This window comes from Octodon degus, unplaced genomic scaffold (assembly GCF_000260255.1).
Source record: "Octodon degus isolate 3935 unplaced genomic scaffold, OctDeg1.0 scaffold00121, whole genome shotgun sequence".
NCBI classification, from domain to species: Eukaryota; Metazoa; Chordata; class Mammalia; order Rodentia; family Octodontidae; genus Octodon; species Octodon degus.
This window is the reverse complement of record NW_004524697.1, coordinates 8,373,427-8,394,989: the sequence shown is the minus strand read 5'-3', so window position 1 is coordinate 8,394,989 and position 21,563 is coordinate 8,373,427. Positions and strand designations below refer to the sequence as shown.

Here is a 21,563-nt window from a genome sequence, read left to right as displayed (position 1 = left end):
AGAGGAAGGGAAAGGAAGACACAAGGTGAGCGACCCTAACATGAAAATCCAACATCTGAGATGCTCCAGAATTCCAAATATTATAAACATCAACACAGCACCACAAGTGGAAATTTTCACACTGGACTTTGTGTGATGGGTCCAATTATGAAGGATAAGAACATTAAATAAAAGTATGAAAAATATATCTTCTTAGAAATCCTCTTCCTATTTATATATGTTAATATTTTTATGTCTGTTTTATAAGAGGTTTTAAGAAATTGCCAAAGCTCACAAATCTAACACAAGGTAGAATCAGATTTTAAACTTAGGTGTGATTACAAAGCACATCAACTTTCACTTTATATTGCTGTCTCCCTGAACTACAGTATAGGACTATAGGCCATTTGAACCTTTTCTGAAAACTGGTTCCAGTCAATGCTTCTGAAATTGCTGAAACCAGATTTGATGGTCTTCCTTTAGTTGTAATAGATGCAGCATTAGAAAGAAAAAACGGGAGTGGGAATGACGTGTTGATACATTGTACTGTCCCCTTGTTGGTCTTAGATGTTTGACTTGGATTTGTATGCCTGACAAACTGACCATACTACTTCCTGCTTTTGTTCTGCAGGGGGTTTCCAAAGAAGGCCAGTAGAACTGCGAGGATAGCCTCTGATGAGGAGATCCAGGGCACAAAGGATGCTGTCATTCAAGACCTGGAACGGAAACTTCGCTTCAAGGAGGATCTCCTGAACAACGGCCAGCCGGTACTGAGACCGATTCGGGGTGTGGACCTGGAATATCAGTTTCTCCCATCAGAGATCTCTCACTTTAGTTAACTAAGCCTCAGATTCCTGAGATTTGTCAACCGAATTATTATTTCATTCCCCCAGAACCTCAGCATATCTCTTAGTGATTTTGGAATAAAGAAAAACAGGAGGGCAGGTTTTAGAGTTGAAAGTTCACAGAGTAATAGGCATATTATTAAGATAAGAATTATGGGGCTAGCAAGATAGCCCAGCAGACTAAAGTGTCTGCTTAAGCACGCTCAGGGACCACCATTCAATCCCAGGCACCACATGCAGTGCCAGCCCCACCCCCGAGGCAGGCTGCACCAGCCAGAGTCCCAGCATAGTAGCACACACCTATAATCCCTGAGCTGGGGAGGCTGAAAGCAGGAGGATCACCACGAGTCCTACCTGTGTGATGAGACCCTGTAACAACCAAATGCATTAAAAAAGAAAAGAAACATAGTGGGTATACATAGAAAAGAGGGAGAAAGAAAAGCCCTAGAATCTTCAGCTTTAAAGTATAATCGTTTTACTACTTCAGAGTAAAGCAGTAAATTGGAATGAAGTATTCAAAGGAAAATTTTCATTCAATAGTATATACTGCTTCTACCCCAAAAATACCTTTGCCAGAGAGCCATTGCTGAAGTTTAGTCCCATCCTACCAGGGAGCACTACATATTGGTTCAGTAATCTGAAAGGGTACTGCCTGTCCACACTCTTGTACTTTGTCAGAACAAGACTGTTAAACTTGAAAACGATTATGCTTTAAAGCTGCAGAATTGTTCAGTACATACATAAATCTGGTGGAAGATGTTCATGATCTTCACTAGACTTGCGTTTCTTCATCAGTTTTTGTATTTTTTGCTGGCTTTTAGCACATTAGAGTTTTTTTGTTTTGTTTCATTGTTCTGAGACAGGGTATTGCTATGCAGCTCAACCTGGCTTTGAGCTCTCTTTGTAGCCCAGGCTGGTCTCGAACTCACAAAGATTCTCCTGCCTCAGCCTCCCAAGCGCAGGGATTACAAGCGTGTACTACCACATGCGGCCTCCATCAGAGTACTTCAAGGGAATAGGAGAAGCAAGCCTAGGAAGCACCATTTACCAGGCAAAGGAGAAGAGACTTTCATAGCTTTGTCATGGAACACTACCAGAAAAACATCTGTTTGGCTCTTATGCAGAAGAATAGAGGTGTTCAATTCCTTCCTTTTGTGTTTTTGATTTTAATATATGAAGACTTGTCATATAAAACTTGCCCCTCAGTCCCCTTCTTTGAGAACAGAAAGGTCTCTGTACAAGTTATATCTTCCAGGAATTTTAATTATCAAGCTGTGATAAACAAAAATGTGAAAACAGACCATGTTTGATTGGAACGGTGGCAAACGGAAAGGGGGGTTGAATGCTAATTTTAAATACTGGGGCATCTAAATGTCATTAAGAAAGATTAAAATGTGAGTGCATGTTGCGTTACTCATTTCACCAGGTGTAGAAGATCTTCACAAAAGGAAAATGTTTCCTCCCTGAAATAAGTGACTGCATGTGTAAATGAACACACTCTGGAAGTTTTCCCTGGCTCTGTCAACTAGCGTCTTTGAAAGATTAAAGCAAATACATAAGGGAACTTTTTCAAGCCAGGTGGCGGCATCTCTCCAGCTCTTTTTTTTCCCTCCTTCTTCTTCTTGGTTGTATACTTAAGTGATCCTGATAGGCTCAGAGTCTCTCATTACAAGCCTTCTTCAAGCTTCTATTCAAACATATTAAGTGTATTTATATGTGTTTGTTTAGCACTCAGTGATGTTCACATAAGTTTCCTAGATTCCCACATTTGAGAGTTCAGACAAGAATTAATTTCCCCTTTTTACAAAATAGCTTTACCCTAATGTCACACTATTCATCTGTTACTTTTGGCTTCTGTAGACAAGGGCAAGTATTTTCACATGGCATGCTGCTTTAGAAACATGTGATTAGAAATTAAAATTCGATTAGAAAATCAATAAAATGACTTTTGTGCACGCATACAAAAATATCTGTGTAGTAAATCTGGCTTCTAATGGCAGGCTCACTATGGTGGAAGAGCAGATAGCAAGTTGATGTTTTCTGCCGTGCGACCAGAGGGGAATTCATTGTGGGCCGCTCCTTCATGGGAACAGCAGGAACACTTTTTAAGAGAGCAAGGATTCAAAAGTGAATTCACTCATTTTTACAAATCAGTCTGAAAAAATTATGCCTTAGTATCCTGGATTAAATCCCTCCACACGCCACACAGTGCTTTTCTCTGCCTGTTCCTGTCCCTCGCCCTTTCTTTATTAAATGAAATAATTTGAACTTTAGGACTATTTGGCACTTGACTTGTTTCACTTCCCGGTTTGAGCTGGGACGAAAACCAGGAATTACTGGAAATTGTAAATTTTCCCAGCATTTTTTCCTGATTAGAAAATTTCCAATGGAATTTGTGTCCATATTCAGAAGTTTGGAGGTGAATCTCAAGGAACTTTTTCACGTTTTTAGATTCTGCATCTCTAATTCTCCATTTCTACTAAAACCCATTTGTAAAACACCCCTGATTAGGCAGGTGTTCTTTGAAATGTTTTCCTGGATCTGTAATTTGAAGGCTGTTTAGAACCAACACTCAAATGCAAGAGTTACCAACTGACAGAACGGGAAGCTTGTAGGTGTAAGGAATAAGAGTGGCCCAACAAATGGGTTTTGGCAGGCTCCAGAGTGTTGGTTGCTAGATGCAAAAACTTGAACCTTTTCTTCCTGATGGGCGAGCAGCTTGCTTGTGAGTCATGAGCTGTGGACGGCAGGTTTGGCAGAATCCTTCAGTCTCGTTGCTAAGTCAGCCATGGCCAGTCCTTTCTGGATTATGATCTTCACCTCTGTTCTCTTAATAGTACACAGTAGTTTAGTAACTGTTCTTAAAAGTCAGGCCCCTTTGCCCCCCAAAAGAAAAAAGAGCCATCACTGTCGGTCTAATACTTCCATTTGGTAATATTTATTGATCACATCCTATGTGCCAGGCACAGTGTTAGGAGACTGGTAGAATTACTTTTGTCAATAATGCCTGTTCTCTATTCTTGCTGATCAGTGTGTTCCCCTTTGAGTAGCTTTCTGGTTTTTGTGTCCGATGGTCTTGGAAGAGCTGACTTTACTGCTCTGGAGCATGTAAATGGCTTTGAAAATAACATTTCCCTTATCATATTTGCTTTCCCAATATTGCCCCTTTCCCCCTCTGGTTGTCATAAAGCATAAGAATGACACGTCTTCTGTGTTGTCGTGCGGTATGGGTCAGGGGCTCCCAGGATTAGCTCGCTCCCAGCACTGCTTAGGCCAGGGAGACCAGGAGAAGAGAAAAGCAGGACCGCAGCAAGAGAAGGGAGAGGCTCCGTGGACTCCTGCTGCATTCAGCTGTCTGCAGCTAGAGGCAATAGCTGCAGAAAATATCCAAACTCATTCTCTCACTCTTTTGCATGAGGCAATACGTAACTGCTTTTGTTTTCTAATCGTGTGTTTTTTTGTTGACTTCCTGAATTTAGAGGTTGACATACGAAGAGAGAATGGCTCGTCGCCTGCTCGGTGCCGACAGCGCGACTGTCTTTAATATGCAGGAGCCAGAAGAAGAGACACCCAATCAGGTACCGTGTTGCTCTGGACCTCTTGGACAAATAGCTGCCACTCTGCCCCCTGGGCCCCTGCTCTTCTTCCTGGGATTGGTTTATGGAAAGTAAAGAGCAAGTCACAGAAAAGCCTTATTAGTATCATCTGTCAACCTCATAGTTGATACGTACTAAACAAATACTATGTACGAAACCCTGCAGGAAGCAATTGATAGAATTATTTCCATCAGCACCACCTGTTCTTTTATCTTATTGAGCAGTTTTCTTTCCTTGCAGCCAGCTTTCTATTTTTCCCTCTTCTGTGCTTTAATACCAAATAATTTTGTGTGGAGAAAAATATTTTTGCTGTCAGTGATTGAAATACACTAGCAAATAGTTCCCATTATGTTTTTAATAGCCAGCCAAGGAAAATATCCATATAGAGAAAACCTTGGTGATCTGTATCTTCCTTCACACGTACAGTTACAAAGCACTAATCAGCAAAGGACTGAAATGCTGTTTTTTTTTCTTTGCTTATTAAAACCCCTCCGGGAGCTGATGTGTGTGGGTGAAGGAAGACCCTTGGCTGCCTCTGGAGTTCCAGGTGTATTCTCCAGCTTAAAACAAAAATGTTTAAAGCAAGTATAGAGGATCAAGTCTTTCCCTGCCTGTCAAAAATGGGCCTGCCTTCCAATTCTGAAGGTTTCTCCGTGTTGAATGTTAATACCACAGAAGTTTCATTTTGTGAAAGAAAACTGCAAGTCTTGCTAGAGTGTATGATTTCTGCTACCGCCCTTCACTTCTTCCTTTCTACCGTTGCAGGCTGTCGGGGCTCCTCAGGCTTCCGTAGGGCGTCCTCTGGACGGCCAAAAGGTTGAGCTTTTTCCTTATTCTCTTTCAAGTCTCCCTGTGTCTGCTTTTGCTTTGTTTCCCCCCCTGCTCATTCTTACGTGTGTTGCCTGTACTGCCGTACTATAAATGCTCGGATTGCTGTCAGGTTTTGTATAGCAGAACTTACTGTAATGTTTTGTCATTTGTTTAGGACCTTCAGTTCATTTCTGACTGTAGGGAATCCTCTGAATGCTCAGATTTTTCTGTAACTGTAGGGAATCCTCTGAACGCTCAGATTTTTCTGTGACTGTAGGGAATCCTCTGAACGCTCAGATTTTTCTGTGAGGTGCTGGGGTTTGGGCTCAGGGGACTCCACGCTGGGCTTTATCCCCAGCCCTTTTTTTTGAGACAGGTTCCCACTGTGCTACCTACACGGGCTCGAGCCTGGTGGGGCAGTGAGAGGAGTGTGGCGGGAAGTAAAACCGGAACCTGCAGTGCACCGCTGACAGCTTTGTCTGTGCCATGCGTTTCTGCCTTCCAATAAACACATTGCTTTTAAAATTTTTTTTAATCTTTTATTTATGTATTTGGTACAGAGTCTCACTACATAGCTCAGACTCATAGTGATCCTCCTGTCTCAGCTTCCCCAGCGCTGGGATTACAGGCTTGCGCCACCACACCTGTTTTCTGTGGCCGGCTTGGCGTGGGGCCAGCATTGCCTGTGGTACCAGGGATGGAGCCGGGTCCTTGCACCTCTCTCAGACTGCGGAGCTCTCTCCGCAGCTAACACATTGCTTTTTTAAAGTATGATTTCTTTTGTTTTTCTTTTTCTTTTTTTGAAAATGTATTTAGTAAGGGTCTACAGGGTCTCACTACTAGATCAGACTTGTAGTGATTCTCCTGTGTTCAGCCTCCCAAACGATGGGATTACAGGCACATGCCACCACGCCCAGTCTCATTCACCGTCTCAGCGTCCCCCAGGGGCAGGGCCAGCAGAGCACACTGGGGATAGAACCCCGGCCGCTGCGTTCTGCCCAAGCAGGCACTTTAGTCCGCTGAGCTGTCTGGCTGGCCTTAAAGTATGATTTCTTGAAGAGAAAACTAGTAGGGAATATTTTGTAACAGGCTGCCCTGCTCATTGTACTCTGTAGGGCCCTCCTGAAACTACGGCATGTTGATGGAGTCTTGGTCTTGCTTTTATATTTTTAACCAGACTTTTGACTAGAGACTGAGTCCTGTTTTGCTTTTAAAAAGGTAAATCATTAATAGCAGAGCTAAGGAGGGGCCTCTAGGAGACAGAGTGTTGTTATGTGTAAAAAAAAAAAAAAAAAAAAGTGGTGCCATATTTTCCATTAATCATTTGATAAAGTTCTGTGTAGGACTACAGCTGCTTGCCACATGTACGTTAGCCTTCCACAGAGGCCACCACCCCGCATCAGCTTCTCCCTGCCGAAGGAAAGCAGTGTTCCCCTGGGTTTTATTTTCATGAACGGATTAGGAATAAGTGCCCTTGCTTCTTTCTTTGCTTCTCCCCTTCAGCCCTCTCCTGAGAGAGAAAAGCAAGGAGCTCATCTTTTTAGGTTTTGGGGGGATGAAAGAGCTTGAAGAAAATTTGAAATATCATATATGTCCACTTCCAGATTTTTTTTGTGTTCTGTGGAACTGAACTGGGCTCAGACTGTGTTTTGAAGCTGTATGGTACAAACACCCTGCTTTTCAGTGCCTCACTGGACAGAGCAGTGAGACTCGGGAGACACCATTCTACAAGGCAGTGAGACCACTAACTGGAACTTCCTCTGTTCGACGCAGGAATACAAGGTCTCCAGCTGTGAACAGAGGCTCATAAGCGAAATAGAGTACAGGCTAGAGAGGTCTCTGGTGGACGAGTCAGGTGATGACATTCAGTACGGGGACGTGCCTGTGGAGAGCAGCGTGGCACCCTTCTTTGAGATGAAGCTGAAGCATTTTAAGATCTTTGAGGGGATGCCTGTAACTTTCACGTGTAGAGTGGCCGGGAATCCAAAGCCTAAGGTAAGCTACGCACATGACGTTTTAAGAGTTTTCTTTGTCTGTTTTCCATTGCTGTAACAAAATACCTGAGGCTGGGTAATTTATAAAGAAGTTGGATTGGAAGGAAGTTGGATGGCTTATGGTCCTGGAGGCTGGGAATCCCAAGAGCGTAGCATAAGCAGGAACCTGGTGTTCCTCCCACTCATGACAGCAGAAGTATATTACATGGCAAGACAAAACCAGTGTATGAGAGCTCACTTTTATACTAAAAATTACTCTTAAAATAACCCAGTAGCCACAGAAATCCATGAATAGGTTAATCCAGTAATGAGACACAGGCCCCAGAATCCAGTCCCTCCCAGAGGTCTCACGGCTGAACTTTCTGTTGAGGACCAAGCAAATGCTCTACAGAGTTGTGCCCTAGCTACAGCAAGAGCCACACTCTTCAAGGACAAGTTGGGTTCTGAGCAATAGCGGATATGTAGAAAGAAGAGATACTCTCTCGCTCTCGTAGCATTCAGGATGTAAAATTTTTAAAGTGCTCTTAGATTCAGGGCTGCCTCAGGAGAAACCAGAAACCAACACCAGCAAGACAGGGTGTAGCTTGGGGGTGGAGCTCCCATTTTGCATGCTCCAGGCTCTCGGTTCAGTTCTCAGGGGGGAATGGAGTGAGAAAGAAAGGAACAAAGCGGGGGAGCAGGGGGCATGGAGTTGAGGTGTGAGGAGTATAACAGAAGAGCAACAAGTAAGGAACAAGAAGCTCTTCCCACACCTGCATCATCTGCACCTCCTATTACTCTCAAGTTGCAAATGACTCTTTCCCGAGGTCAGAGTTCACAACCAGACCTGGATGTGAATCCAGCCAGTGCCTTGTACCATACAAGAAGTAACAGTCTCCACTGGTGACGGAAAGTCAGGTCTTTAGTCTACAAAACCAAGGCTTCCTATACTTACAACCAGGGAAATTCAAATTATGTGAAGAATATGTTTAAAAGGCTTTTTATAACATCAGAGTTTATTTTTTTAAAGTCTCATTTTATTAGAAAGTGGATATGAGTTTAAAATTTTAAGGCCATTTTCTTTGATCTGTTTTTCTCTGACTCGGTGGTTGGAATTTAGTTTTTAATACTAACCTGATTGTGAGACTAAAACAACACATAAAGCCAATGATACAGCTCAGCGGCACAGCACCTGCCTGGCAAGTGTGAGGTGGTGAGTTTAATTCCCAGTACAGAACCCAAAGGTGTCAAATTTTACGACATCCCTTCCCACTCTTCCACTTTACTATGCTCATTTCTTTGATGTCACTGTTAATCTTATAGTTTTAGTAAATTCCTCATTATATACTTCTTTTCCAAAATTGCATGTATATACCATCCTGTCATTATAGTTTTTGATCCTTTAAAGTTAAGTCACTTGAAGTAGTTACTTTTGAGTCTCTTGCAATTGTCCGCTATGTATAGCGCATGGCCTCTCGTTTCTCCTTTCTTGAGCTACTGACTGTCCTTGCTGTTCATTCCCTCGCATGGTTTGCTAGGTTTTGATGGTAGAACTAATGTACAGGAGCATCTACTACCTGTGAAAGTGCCCCATGTGGAGACCTTTCGTGTGCTTCTGAAAGGAAGCTAGAGATTTTAATCCCCCAGGACCAAACTTCGTATTATCTTTTCTGCTTTAGGTTCAATGTCATGTAATAGTGTCAACTTGGGGTTTCAACTTCTCACCCTTTTTATTCTTAAATTGGGGAAAGGCATAATCCCATTTACTGATGTGCCAGGCTAGGACACGACCCTCATCCAGGTCAGCCTGGTCCAGTGGTGGTGACCCTATGACACACAAGCACGGTTTGTGTCACTGGAAGCTCTAAAAGGTTCGCTATCGCCAGCCTAGTCCTTCCTCATATCACAAGGTTTGATTATTCTTTCTAACCAGAATTTTGCTTTTCAATAATGCCGTTTTCTTTGCTGACAAGCTTTCAACCTTTGGTCGTGGGCTTCTTGGCCCAGAATTGAAGCATAGCATTCCAGCCATTATGGACCTTGCTCGACTTATTCCCTCCCTCCAGGGTATATTCTTTTTCAAATTCATCCAACACAATTTAGTAGAATGATTGGATTCTGGGGTTTGTTTTTGTTCTCTAAAACAACCTTTTCCATCTTTTCTTAAAAGTAACACATTGTACTTAACGGTACATTTGAAAAAAGAAATAATCTAGTGGTACGTCATAGAAATAATCACTGCCAAAATTCCCCACATAAACTTCCTATAAATAATAAATGAATGTAAGAACTATATTTTTAAAAACTACATATATACACACATATATTGCACATATTTTTTAAAACAAAAAAAATGATATATGAGTTTTTCAAACTAAAAAAGAAACTCATTTGCTATCCTCTTTTCTCATTCAAATCGGTTTCCTCTTCAGGTGTTTGATTAACATTTCAATATGAAAACTCAGATCAGCTCAGCAGATCACACTGTTATTATCAACCCTCCAACTAGAGGAAGAGGACACTCTTATCTTGAATCTTCTCCTCCTTCTACAGATCTACTGGTTTAAAGATGGCAAGCAGATCTCTCCGAAGAGTGATCACTACACCATCCAAAGAGATCTCGATGGGACCTGCGCGCTCCACATGGCGGCCTCCACCCTGGACGATGATGGGAATTACACAATCATGGCTGCCAGCCCGCAGGTGAAGTAGGGGAGGGCGCTGGGCTTCCTTCCGCATGTAGTGCTGACAGGCATTTGATTATGCAGAGGAACTACTTAATTAAGAGGTGAAGTTGTACTTCTTTTATTTATAAAGGTTTTTTTTTTCAAAATTCTTCATCTATCTTGCTTTGACAGAACAAAAATAAAATCTATCCTTTTCTTTTTAATCTTTTATTTATTTATTTGGTATAGGGTCTCACTATGCAACTCAGATTCATAGTGATCCTCCTGTCTCAGCCTCCCCAGAGCAGGGACGACAGACATGCACCACCATGCCCGGTCTCAGGGCCAGCATGGCAGGCCCAGAGTTCAGGGCTGTCACAGCATTCGGTACCAGGGATTAAACCCGGGTCCTTGCGCTTGCCAGGTAGGCGCTTAGAGCGCTAAGCTATCTCCCCATCCCTAAATTTTTGTACTAATTTCTTTTCACACATATTTCATGAACATTTCATTTTTTCCACTGGGTGTTCTTTGGTAGGAATGATGCTGTACAAGTTGCATCCCCCACAGGCATGGAGGGCTTCATGTCATGGGGTGGTGAGGGTGAACAGGACAGTCCTTAACTGGAAACTAAACTAGTGAACAATGACATAAAGCACATAATTCTGGGTAGGATTATGTTCTATGAAGAAAATAAGGAAGAAAGGATACAGAGTGGCACATACTTAGATCATAGTGGAAAAACTAAAAACAAAATTAAATACTTAAGAAGTACAGGGGCTGGGGAGATAGCTTATTGGAATAAATGCTTGCCTGGCAAGTGCAAGGTCCTAAATTCAATCCCTGGTAGCTAAAAAAAAAAAAAAAAAAAAATCCAGAAGTACATAAAAATGTTATTGGCCCAGAGGTAGGGTGATAGAATTCCACCTTCACCAAAATAATTCTAATTTTGATGTCAATCAGTGCGTAGCATTTATCTGTATCGAACACAACTTGGAGCGGTTTGTTTATCGTTTGTGCTGGGGTCCCACAGCAGGGCATGGGCTAGTTCTCGAACTCCTGGGCTCAAGGGAGCCTCCTGCTTCAGCCTCAGCGAGGCTGTGACACTAGGCTAAGGTTCTGTGCCAGGCTCAAAATGTTCTGTCTTGTGTTTGTCCTTAGATTTAGGACCAAAAACTAACTGCTTTCTCAGACTTCAAAAGAAGGCTGCTGCTGCGTGTGGTGCTCCAGCAGAAGCCTGCGCTTGCTTTTCCCTTGCTTGTCTTACACTGCAGGCACTGGGGTGGGTACAGAAACGCAATAGTGAGCAAGGCGTGCGCCCCCCGAGTGCGCTGGGGGCGGGGGGCTGGGCAGCTGCTGAGTCTGTACAAGCTCAGGCCTGCGCTTCTCTCTCTTTTTTAAAGCTAAGACTAACAATTTTATAACTCAGTGAAGGTGTCCGGAAGTCATCGTTTTAAACCCTCTGGACCTATTTGTGTCACTCCTTATTTTGTTATTTCTTTCGCCGGAAATACTGTTAGAAAATGATACAATAAAGTTGTTAAAAGAAAAATTATATAATTTCAACAAAACTTACAAGCTTGTAAAAGATTGTACAAGGCTTATCCTGCTTTTAATATTCCAATGTATATAAACACTTTCCTGCACCAACATCAGTAGAGTGACGCCCGCGCGAGCCACGTGGTCACAGCGCAGGAGCACAGCACATCTCACCTGTCAATACAGCGCTTCCATACTAATGCACCTTCCTGAGGACGTAACTTTGTAATCAATAACTATATGATCATTGTCCTGAAATCAGCCAAAATAATCTTTAATACCAGGTCACATTTCATGCTCACAGCTATATTTGATGCAATATGAGGAAAGAAAAAAAAGTAATCATTTTCATTTACTTTATTTTTTTCAACATGTCTCTGTGACTTTTATTTAACAAATTGCACCTTTCAGTTTTGGGCTGTTCAAAAAGAAGGGCGAGGTGTGGTGGCACAAACCTGCAGGCCAGCTCTCAGGAGGCCGATGCAGGAGGCTGAGTTCTAGCCCAGCCCGAGCACCTTCCTGGCACCCTGTCGCCAAAAGAAAACTAAAAAGGGCTGGAGCGTGGCTGGGGCAGAGCACTTGCCTGCCACATGCAGAGCTCCAAGTTTGATGCCCAGTGCCACCAAAGAAAACGTGGTGAATGCAACAAATCCAGAAATGCTTGTCGAGCCTTGCTTTTTCCCGACGAGGCTGAGATTTATTGCGAGGACAGGATTGTCTGTGTCCCTTTAGCACCTGCCAGAACTGACCTCCTGCTGAATTTCAAGGCATTTTTTCCTAGCTTGTTTTAAATTGTTTGGGGGATAAGCTACTGTGCAGAACAAAAGAGCATGTATGCAAAACTGCACTTACCAGTCTGGTTGTTTTCTTCTTCAAATCAATCAAATGTATTTGCACATATGGGATAGTTATAAGGGAGAAAGCACTCTATGCCTAGAGCTGATGGCAGTAAAGTTTAGGACATCAGCCAGCCTCAAGGGTCAGTATTGACTGATCACGTAAACTGTACTGGAGTCACTAGATAAATAGGGTCTAGTAAGGATCCCCCCTGGATTGGTCCACTCTGTGTGTGTGTGTGTGTGTGTGTGTGTGTGTGTGTGTAACATCACATTGTAATCATAACCAATTACAATTTGCCAATTAAAAGTAAATTTAAACTCACTGTACTCCTGCCACTCCTACCCAGATCTCTGTATATAAGCCCTCACCCCAGCAAAAGATCCTCTTTTGTAAACTTTGGAAAAAGAGCGAGGGAAAGAAAGAAGAGGGAGGAAGGAGGGAGGGACAGACGAACAAAAGAAGGGAAGGAAGGACGGACGGACGGAGGGATGGACGGACAGAGGAACACAGGGAGTTTGTGCCTCTATGTCAGGCACATGAGTTAGAATTCCAGCTCTGCCACTGATACCTGTGTGACCTCGCACAAGCCCCTTCACCTGGCCATGCCTGTTTCCTCTTCTACAAAATGGAGATAATACGGATTTAAAGAGTACATGTAAAACACTCATCTCACCTCGCACCCATATACTTTCCACAAATGCTCATCTTTGGCTTTACTCTAATTCACCGACACTGGTTACCTCATCGCAGAACAGCAGTCCCAAGACTTGACCTGTGCAGACACGACCTACAGGATCAGTTCCCTTCCCAGGTTTCCCCTCCCACAGCTCTGCAAACGTAAGCAAGTCCATCAACATGCTGCTAGTGTGTGGTCTCCGGCTCCTGGCTTTTCCCTTTTATTACCCTCATAGGAAAGGAGTGAGGCAGCAGATGTGGCTGTGCCACAGTGCCACAGCTGTGGGCTTGGGTGGAGGAGCTGTAAGCTAGAGAGCAGCCACACCCTCAGCGCAGCTGACACGGCCACACAGGAAACCTAGAAGGGGCTCTTTGCTCCCAGCACCCTCAAGGCCGAGAGAAGACCCCAGAGAAGCTGAAACTGCATTCACTCATAGCCCCAGTAATTCTGCTTTCCTGGATCTCAGTGAAGCTCCCACCTCAGCCCTCTAGGCTTGCCTTGTATCCTTTGGGGGCAGAACAGAGGTGTGAACAGCAGACCAGTCTCCACCAGAGAGCCCACAGGCCAGCCGCCCCAACAGGATGTCCCTCAGATGACGGGAGTAAGTGGCAGTAAGAGTACTCAGAGTCTGCCAGAAAGAGCCACAATTCAGATGCCAGAAGGCATCATCGTCATGGCAGCGTCTGAGGCCTAGAATTCCAAAGGTCTTTACGCCCTACCTTTTGATTAAGAGGTGGTGCTAGGCATCTCCTTTCTTATCCGAATAACCAGAAGGGGAAACTCATGAAAAGAGGCTATGGAAACCCTTAAGAATGGACATCCGGCCTCAGAATGTGTAGCTGTGCAGACCCACTGAAATAGTGTGACATTTATGCCATTTAGTAATCACTATCCCAAGTTTGTGAACATGATGCCTTGTTGATTTGTAATTCCAAAGCTGCTTTCTCCTTGGGGTCCTCAGCAGTTGGTACGCCCAGACATGCAGATGGAGGATTTGTGAGGCAACGTCTAGGTGTTGGAATGAACTTTCCTACTCATTAAAAAAGAATGGCATTTAGAACAGGACAAGGGGTAGGCCATGATTCTAACCTTTGGCATAAGTTATTTGTGGCTGTAGGAATGTCACAAAAGAGATGTTTAATGTCATAATTTCAGCCTTATAACGTGTTGTCATATTTTGAAGTATTGGGGGCCTGCCCCTTAGCTCAGTTCTTTAAGTGGCTGCTCCAATAAAGCGGTCAGGCTCAGGTTGCTGTGGTTCAATCCCCACAACTCAAGCCAGTCAAACCTGCCCTGAAGGCATTCGGAGAAAAAAAAAAATATCCTTCTGCCTTTTCTGGCCAGGGAGATAGCTCAGTGGAATAAGCGCTTCCCTGGCAAGCGCAAGGGCCTGAGTTCAATCCCCAGTTCCACCAAAATAAAGAAAAAAAAATTGAAGTATTTTGTTACTCTTGTTATTTGTGAATTAAAACATGATTTAATAGATCATAAAGAAGCGTGTAAGAAATCAAAGAAGCTAAATCCCACAATACATTAATCTCAAAAGCATATATTTGACTGAAAACCGGATGTGCCTATGTTTGTCTAGTTATTCCATTAAACTTTCTCAACTTGTAAATGTACTTGGTTTTAAAAGGGGGATGACTGCATCTATTTTCCCTAATGCACTGCAGCCTGTAGAACGGGAAAAGAACAAGGGAAAAAGGAAAAGGCTGGAGCGGAGAACGAGTTCAGGAATGAAACACAGCAGGCAGCGCTTTCCTGAGCAGAGCAAAATGATTACAGAAGCAGCCAAGGAAAGGCAGGCCCTGTGGTTCGGCAGAATAGTCCATAGAACGTGATATTTCTCCACCTGGGTTAATCTTTTGGGGAAAAAAGAAACAAGTTAGGTCGTGTTGATCCCATCCAGATTCTGCTTGGGCTAGAACTCACGGCTCCAAACACACGGGACTGGGGGTTGCACAGAGTGTGTGCAGCTCGATTCATTAGAGACCAAAGTTGTCACGTAGTTCAGCAAAATAGCGAGTGACTGTAGTCTCGCACTAGACAGAATGCCAAAATGAGGATCACAAGAACAGTTTATTTTAGACTCTAATCCTATCTTTAGGACACAACTAAAGCTAAACACAAATGTTTCACTTTGTTTTGCTGTGTTGCTAAGTTACTTTGTGATGCACTTGGGTTTTGGCATAGCTACTCTGCAGTTTGATGTTGCTTCAAGTTGCATTATGTAGACAAATGGCAAGCTTTATACAGACCTGTGTGCCTGCCGCAAGTTCAACCCATAAACCATGAAACATAAATGTTATTTTCACATTACACGAATAATAGGCCTTGCGTGAGGCACCAAATAATCTTTACTAAGCTGACTCTTTAACATAGAGTACGTTTAACAGCTCAAACTTCTTATTTGTGCTACAGCTTTAAACTACGTGGATCTGCCAGAATAGAAAAAAAGTAACAGGACTGAGTTAAATGCAGAAAATTACTTGTTGATAGTGGGTTTTGAGGTTTTTTTTTTCTTCTTCTTCTCTGTTTCTTGTCTTTTTGAAACAGGGTGTCACTGTGCAGTTCAGGCTGGAACTCAGAATGATCCTCCTGCCTCAGCCACCCAAGTGTTGAGATCGCAGGCAGGTGCCCCCTTGCCTGCTTGTTGCTTGTGTTTTAACAGTGTATAATCTCCTGGCTTACTTCACGCCTCACTTTAAAGAGAGACATCTGTTATTATTTTATTGTTAGTGAAACATAGAAATTGGGACATCAGAAGCTAACGTAACCACAGTAATGTGTATCTAGGGCCTGCTGATTGTGATGATTGCTAGGGTTAACTGGCGTGCAGTGAGGTTAAAATCATGTAGCGCTAATTCTGTACCATTGATCTAAATAAAATGTTCAGACTTAAAAATCTGAACACTGAAGACATCTTCAAAACTGCTTCACTGACTTCTAGGGGTTTTTGTCAAATAAAAATATGAAAATTATACCCTGGGAATACGGCTTGGCGGCATAAGCGTCTGCCCGGCAAGCACAAAGGCCTGAGTTTGATCCCCGGTACCACCAAAAAAAAAAAAAAAAAAGTCAGAATAACTTCCTAATTTGGATACTTTCTAAATGCTCCTGATCATGTATTGGTTAATAATATGTTGGTCACTAACATAATATTAATTGAATTAATAATGCCGTCTCTCCCGATGTTCAGGAGTGGGGGCTGGTATGGGAGTACACAGACTACGAATGGCAACACATTCCTTTTTCTTAAATTTGGAAGGTTAAGGAAAGTCTTTATCAGTATGTATATCAAACGTGTAGAAATGAGTAATCTCTCCTTAGTAGTATGCTAATATGTACACTCTGGGGGTGTGTGTGTGTGTGTGTTTGCTTGAAAAAGCAGCAGGAGGCGGGGCATAACCTCAGCATAGTCAGGTAGTTAAGGAAGATCCCTGTCTCTGGCCTCTCGGCCCAGGGACTGCGACTCTGCTTAGCAGAAGTTAAAAAGGTGAATCTACTTCCCACTGACTCTGCCTTTCGTACTGAGTGTTTTGGAAATTCCAAGTATTTTCCAAGAGCTCGGCATCCACAAATCTGTGTCATAGGGTCTGCGCTTCAGATAAAATCAATCTAATTTAGAAATAAGTATTTTTCATCTTATTGCATTTATTTTTCTATGGAAATTTTGAGGGCAGTTAATATTTTAAGTGTGACCTCCAGTTCTGTGTAACTTTCCTATAAACCCTCCTTGTCCGGCTGACTATAGCCCTAATGAAGTCCAGCCTTTGGCAGACCTGCAAAAGGCTGCTGGATTCCAGCCCTCCGTGGGGCCCTACTAGAAGGTGTTTTGCTAGGATAACCTGCTATCTTCCCCTAACCTGAGCGCACCCTCTTGCCACCTCAGCCAACCTCAACTGGAAAAGTTTTTCAAAGCACACTCCAAGGTTGCATTTTCACCCCTCCTATTGCCTCAGTCACCTGCCATGAAGGAAACCAATCATAAAATTTTATTTTGAATTAAGTGCACACAAGGGCTGCTCATCAATCCTAGAATTCACGAAAAGTCTAATCATTAATGTTGTATGTGCTCATTTGTCCTCTTCTTTTGTTATTTTTTGGACAGCATTAGAATTTAGAAGTATAGATTCTTATTCTCTTGAAAGAGAAGATGCAAAATAGATGAGAAAAATCTAGTTTTGCTACTCACTAGTAATAGTGATGAAAAAAATTAAAAGGAGTAGCTGAAATAAAAAGCCAGAGCACTGCTGGGCGATTTATCCATGTCATCTGGGTTCCCTAAGTACTAGGTTTGTCTGTCCGTACTAGCAAATATTGAATTGGTAAATTTCATGAGATAAAATATAACTTCATCAGGTAGACTCTTTTTTTTTTTTTTTTTTTAAATTGTGTGTGTGTGTGTGTGTGTGTGTGTGTGTGTGTGTGTATGGCCAGTTCAGCCCGCCAGGGGGCATCTGGTGCTGGGGATTGAACCGCACTCCCTGTGCTTTAGCTAAACTTGTTCTAAGTAGGTGCTTTAGACCACTGAGCCATCTCACCAGCCCCTTCATCAGGTAGACTCTTGCCGCATGGCCACCTATTTTAGAATTTAACTGCTTCTGGTTCTTAAATTGCACACATGTTCATTTCACGAGGATTTCATGTCATTTAGTTGTGATGATCTCTGATTTTAATTTTATGTATTTGGTACAGGGTTTCACTGTGCAGCTTGGACTTGTAGTGATCTTCCTGTTTCAGCCTCCCCGTGTTGGCATTACAGCATGTGCCACCACACCCAGTCTTGGTGGCCAGCCTGCCATGCCCATGACGGGGCTGGCACAGCATGTAGTGCTGGGGATCAAACCCGGGTCCTTGCTCTTGCCCAAGCAGGTGCTTAGACCACTGAGCTATCTCCATGGCCTGTGATATCCTCTTTGGCATCCCATGTATATATTTCTTAAATAATGCTCATTCTGTCACAGAGCCCATTCCTAAATATATATTCTGGGGAAGGGCCATCACTAGCACTTAACAAATATATTACTAAAAACATCTAACAGAAAACTAAGAACACCTAGACTTGATTTCACAATTCACTAACACTAGTAAATGTTTGACCGTGGAAATAGAATAGTCACAAGAGAATAAGGTCCTCCTGCTGCACTTCACAAGCCAGCCTGACCGGGGGAGGCCTTAGCGGACCTCGGTTCACTCAGGAGAAGCATCCTGAATAGAGCAGAACAGCTTATTTAGCATTCAGAGAAGGACTTCCTGCCTGGCTTCAAGGAAATGCAGCTTTACTGAGAGTTAGCTCAGGGAAGTGCTTCTCCGAGAGGGGTGGATTTTCTCACCAACAGCACACTGCTTTGTAATGAGGTGAACTCTCGCAGAGTAGGACAGCAGGCCTGCTGGCTAACAGTGCTGCACGGCAAGTCATTTTGTTGCTCCTCTCTCCTACAGGGCCGTGTCAGCTGCACCGGACGGCTAATGGTCCAGGCTGTCAACCAAAGAGGCCGCAGTCCGCGCTCTCCCTCGGGCCATCCACATGTCAGGAGGTATTTCAGATGTTCCTTCCATAGGTGTTACAACTTTCTTATCACTGTGAATTCATTGCTACTACAATCATAGCATGACAGTAAATATAGCAGTAAGTGGAAGAGAATAGAAAAACAAACTTCATAGTGTGTGTTCTTTACTATGCCCTTTGCAGTTTAGAAAATGCAAGGGAAAAACCATGTGCTAGTATGTGCTGAGCCCATTCAGATATATCATTAGTTTTCTTTCTTTTTTTTTTCTTTTTTTAATTTTTTATTTATTTGTGTGTGTGTGTGTGTGTGTGTGTGTGTGTGTGGCCAGCTCAGCCCACCAGGGAGCGGGGCTGGCTGGCATGTGGTGCTGGGGGATTGAACCGTGGTCCCTGTGCTTTGCTTAGCTTGTTCTAGGTATGTGCTTTAGACCACTGAGCCATCTCACCAGCCCATCATCATTAGTTTTCAAAGCAGAGCACATTCTATAGGAAGAAATAAGAAATAACTCAGCCCCTTTAGATGGCGCCTAAACATGAAAACATATATAGATGATACACAAATAATCAAAATTGCACCAATCTCTAACCAACAGACTGTTAATAATGATCACCACTAAATTTCTTAACCTCAACTAGTTTGTTAATGTACACTTTTAAATTCGGATAATTCAGGGCTGGCAATACAGCTCAGCGGTCTAAGCACTTGCCTAGGTAAGTGCAGGGGCCAGGATTCGATCCCTGGAACGGTATGCCACACCCAGTGCTGAGCTGGCGATAGAGTCTGGGTGTGGTGGTGCACACCTGTAAACCCAGCACTAGGGAGGCAGGAATCAAGAAGCTCACTAAGAGTCTGAGCTGCATAGTGAGACCCTGCACTGGGAAAAAAAAAAAAAAAGGATGATTCAGAACATAAGACTAGGGCCAGGGAGATGGCTCAGTAGAATAAGTGCTTCCCTGGCAAGCACAAGGGCCTGAGTTCAATCCCCGGTTCCGCCAAAAAACTAAAGAACATAAGACTATTAGATCATAAATCTTATAGGTAAGAGTTGTTGTATTTTAAATGCTTGAACAAGTGTCTGCTAACTGTGGAGCGTACTTTCCCTTCCTGGTAGCCCAAGTCTGTGAAGAGTGATGACGGAATAATGGCGGATGGGGAGAAGGATGCTGCTTCTTAGTAACATATTTGCACTTAAAAAAAACAAAAGAATATGAAGCCAGTCTATCGATCTGGCTTCCTACTGAGACACTTTACAGACAGAGCAGCCTGAGAGAGTCCTGACTGTAATTCACAGAGCGCAGGTGCACCCTGCGTTTATTGAAGAGAAACACCAGCTCGTAGAGCCGGAGCAGGAAAATGGAGTACGCAGCAAGCTGCGTCTGTCCTGCCTCGCGGGCTGAGGTCCAGAGGCATCTGGGTGCCACGCGCCTGCGGGTGTGCAGATTTGATTCTAAACTTACTGTGGCAGTATCTATTCCGGGACTCTAAACCTGCGTCTGTGGCTATAAACACAGAAGTCTAGTATTAGCTCCATTGTCTTGGAGCTGTAAGAAAGTGTTTTTCGCTTTTACTTTTCTTACAGTCCAATACATTTAAGCTTTTCCATGTATCAGTGAGGCCTACAAAGCACTTCTGTCATAAACTAGACCTGCATTGCGAGAAAAGAGAACTACGTAAAACACTGTTACCCTAATGCACCAGGCTTTGTTTGTCCCAGTTGTCCCAGCCTTGCGTTTTCCAGAATCAAAGCTGACAGAGCTTCTCTCCAGCCCCCTCCCATTCCCTAAGTCTTCCCTGCTACTACATGAAGTTGGATTTCTCTGACAGCAAAAGAAACACACACAATCTGAGAGATTGGCACAGTCTTACCTTAAAGCTAAAACAATGCCTGTAGGCATATGGATAACCAATGCAAAAGGAAGCTTGCCTAAAAATGTAATTTGTCTTCTTAGTCTGAAAAGGAATTTTTGTTCAATATCATCTTTTTATAAAATAAAAATGAGTACTTCCCTGCAAAATTAAAATCACCATAGCAATTTCTGCTACAAAAAAAAAAAATTGATAATAAACTAATGAGCAAAAGCTGGCCCTAAATCTACCATAAGGCTTTAAAGTAGTTAAGGGAAAAAAAAAAAAAAAAACATGTAATAAACCCCCTTTTACTCTTCTCCTTTGTGATTAATATTTGTTTGAGGTTTGCAAACTAGTGTGTTTATCATACACTTGGAAATTAAACAAGGGTTTGCCTTTGTGGTATGTAAATCTTGGGGGCAGGTATCAGAAAAGGAAGTTGGATCAGTAGCCCCTTATATTACAAGAGGACATGGCTGAAGTCCTGGAACTCGCTTGCACCTGTCGTTTCACCCACCTGTTGCATCCTGTCTCCAGGCCCCGCTCTCGATCGAGGGACAGTGCGGATGAGAGCGAGCCCATTCAGGAGCGATTCTTCAGACCTCACTTCCTTCAGGCTCCTGGAGATCTGACTGTTCAGGAAGGAAAGCTCTGCAGAATGGACTGCAAAGTAAGAGTTACCACTGCCTGCCACACTGCTGCCTCGCTTCTGCCTTCACCGCCATTTCTCTGTTTCATGTTGGGAAAAGTTATGTGTAAAGCATGATTCCAGCTCAACAGAGAAAGAGTGAGCTAGACTGAGTGTTTGCGTGTGGGTTTTCATCATGCTCTTTGTTTACTATTAAATGTTTTTTATTCCAGAACTTCCATATCCTCATTCCAGAAAGCCATTCAAGATTTTTTGTTTTGTTGGTAAATATGATGAATGTAGTGTGTGTCCTAATCAGTAGGTGATCGTTACTCTTTTTACATTGGAGGACTGTATCTGTGACAACCTTCTTTTTCTTTTTTATACTAGGACTATTTTTGTTTTTTGTTTTTTCTTTTGGTGGACCAGGGGATTGAACTCAGAACCTTGTGCTTTGCGGGGCAACCATTTATTCCACTGAGCTACCTCCCTGGCCCGACTCTAGGATTTCTTTACCCAGGGTCTTTGGGTGTGCAGGCTTTATTAGGCATGTGGTCACCGAAACTATATACAAACTGTGTGTTCAGTAGTTTCTCAGAGGAATTTGAAAAAACGTACTTAAGGGCTATTACACTGTTTTGTTTTGTTTTTTT

General features: G+C 43.0%; 1 protein-coding gene across 8 annotated transcripts in view; it reads left to right on the top strand.

Annotated features, from left to right (window-relative positions):
• Palld (palladin, cytoskeletal associated protein) overlaps window positions 1–21,563 on the top strand; it is a 416,234-nt gene that overhangs the window by 385,860 nt on the left and 8,811 nt on the right. For 5 of the 8 annotated variants that reach the window (XM_004640245.2, XM_023700091.1, XM_023700095.1 and 2 more), the window contains 7 exons: window positions 611–746; window positions 4,304–4,402; window positions 5,186–5,236; window positions 7,004–7,225; window positions 9,757–9,906; window positions 18,367–18,461; window positions 20,820–20,952. In XM_004640245.2, coding sequence (XP_004640302.1) covers window positions 611–746; window positions 4,304–4,402; window positions 5,186–5,236; window positions 7,004–7,225; window positions 9,757–9,906; window positions 18,367–18,461; window positions 20,820–20,952 — 886 coding nt within the window. The remainder of the gene's footprint in view (window positions 1–610; window positions 747–4,303; window positions 4,403–5,185; window positions 5,237–7,003; window positions 7,226–9,756; window positions 9,907–18,366; window positions 18,462–20,819; window positions 20,953–21,563) is intronic. The other 3 variants (XM_023700092.1, XM_023700096.1, XM_023700093.1) reach the window with 2 other exon arrangements.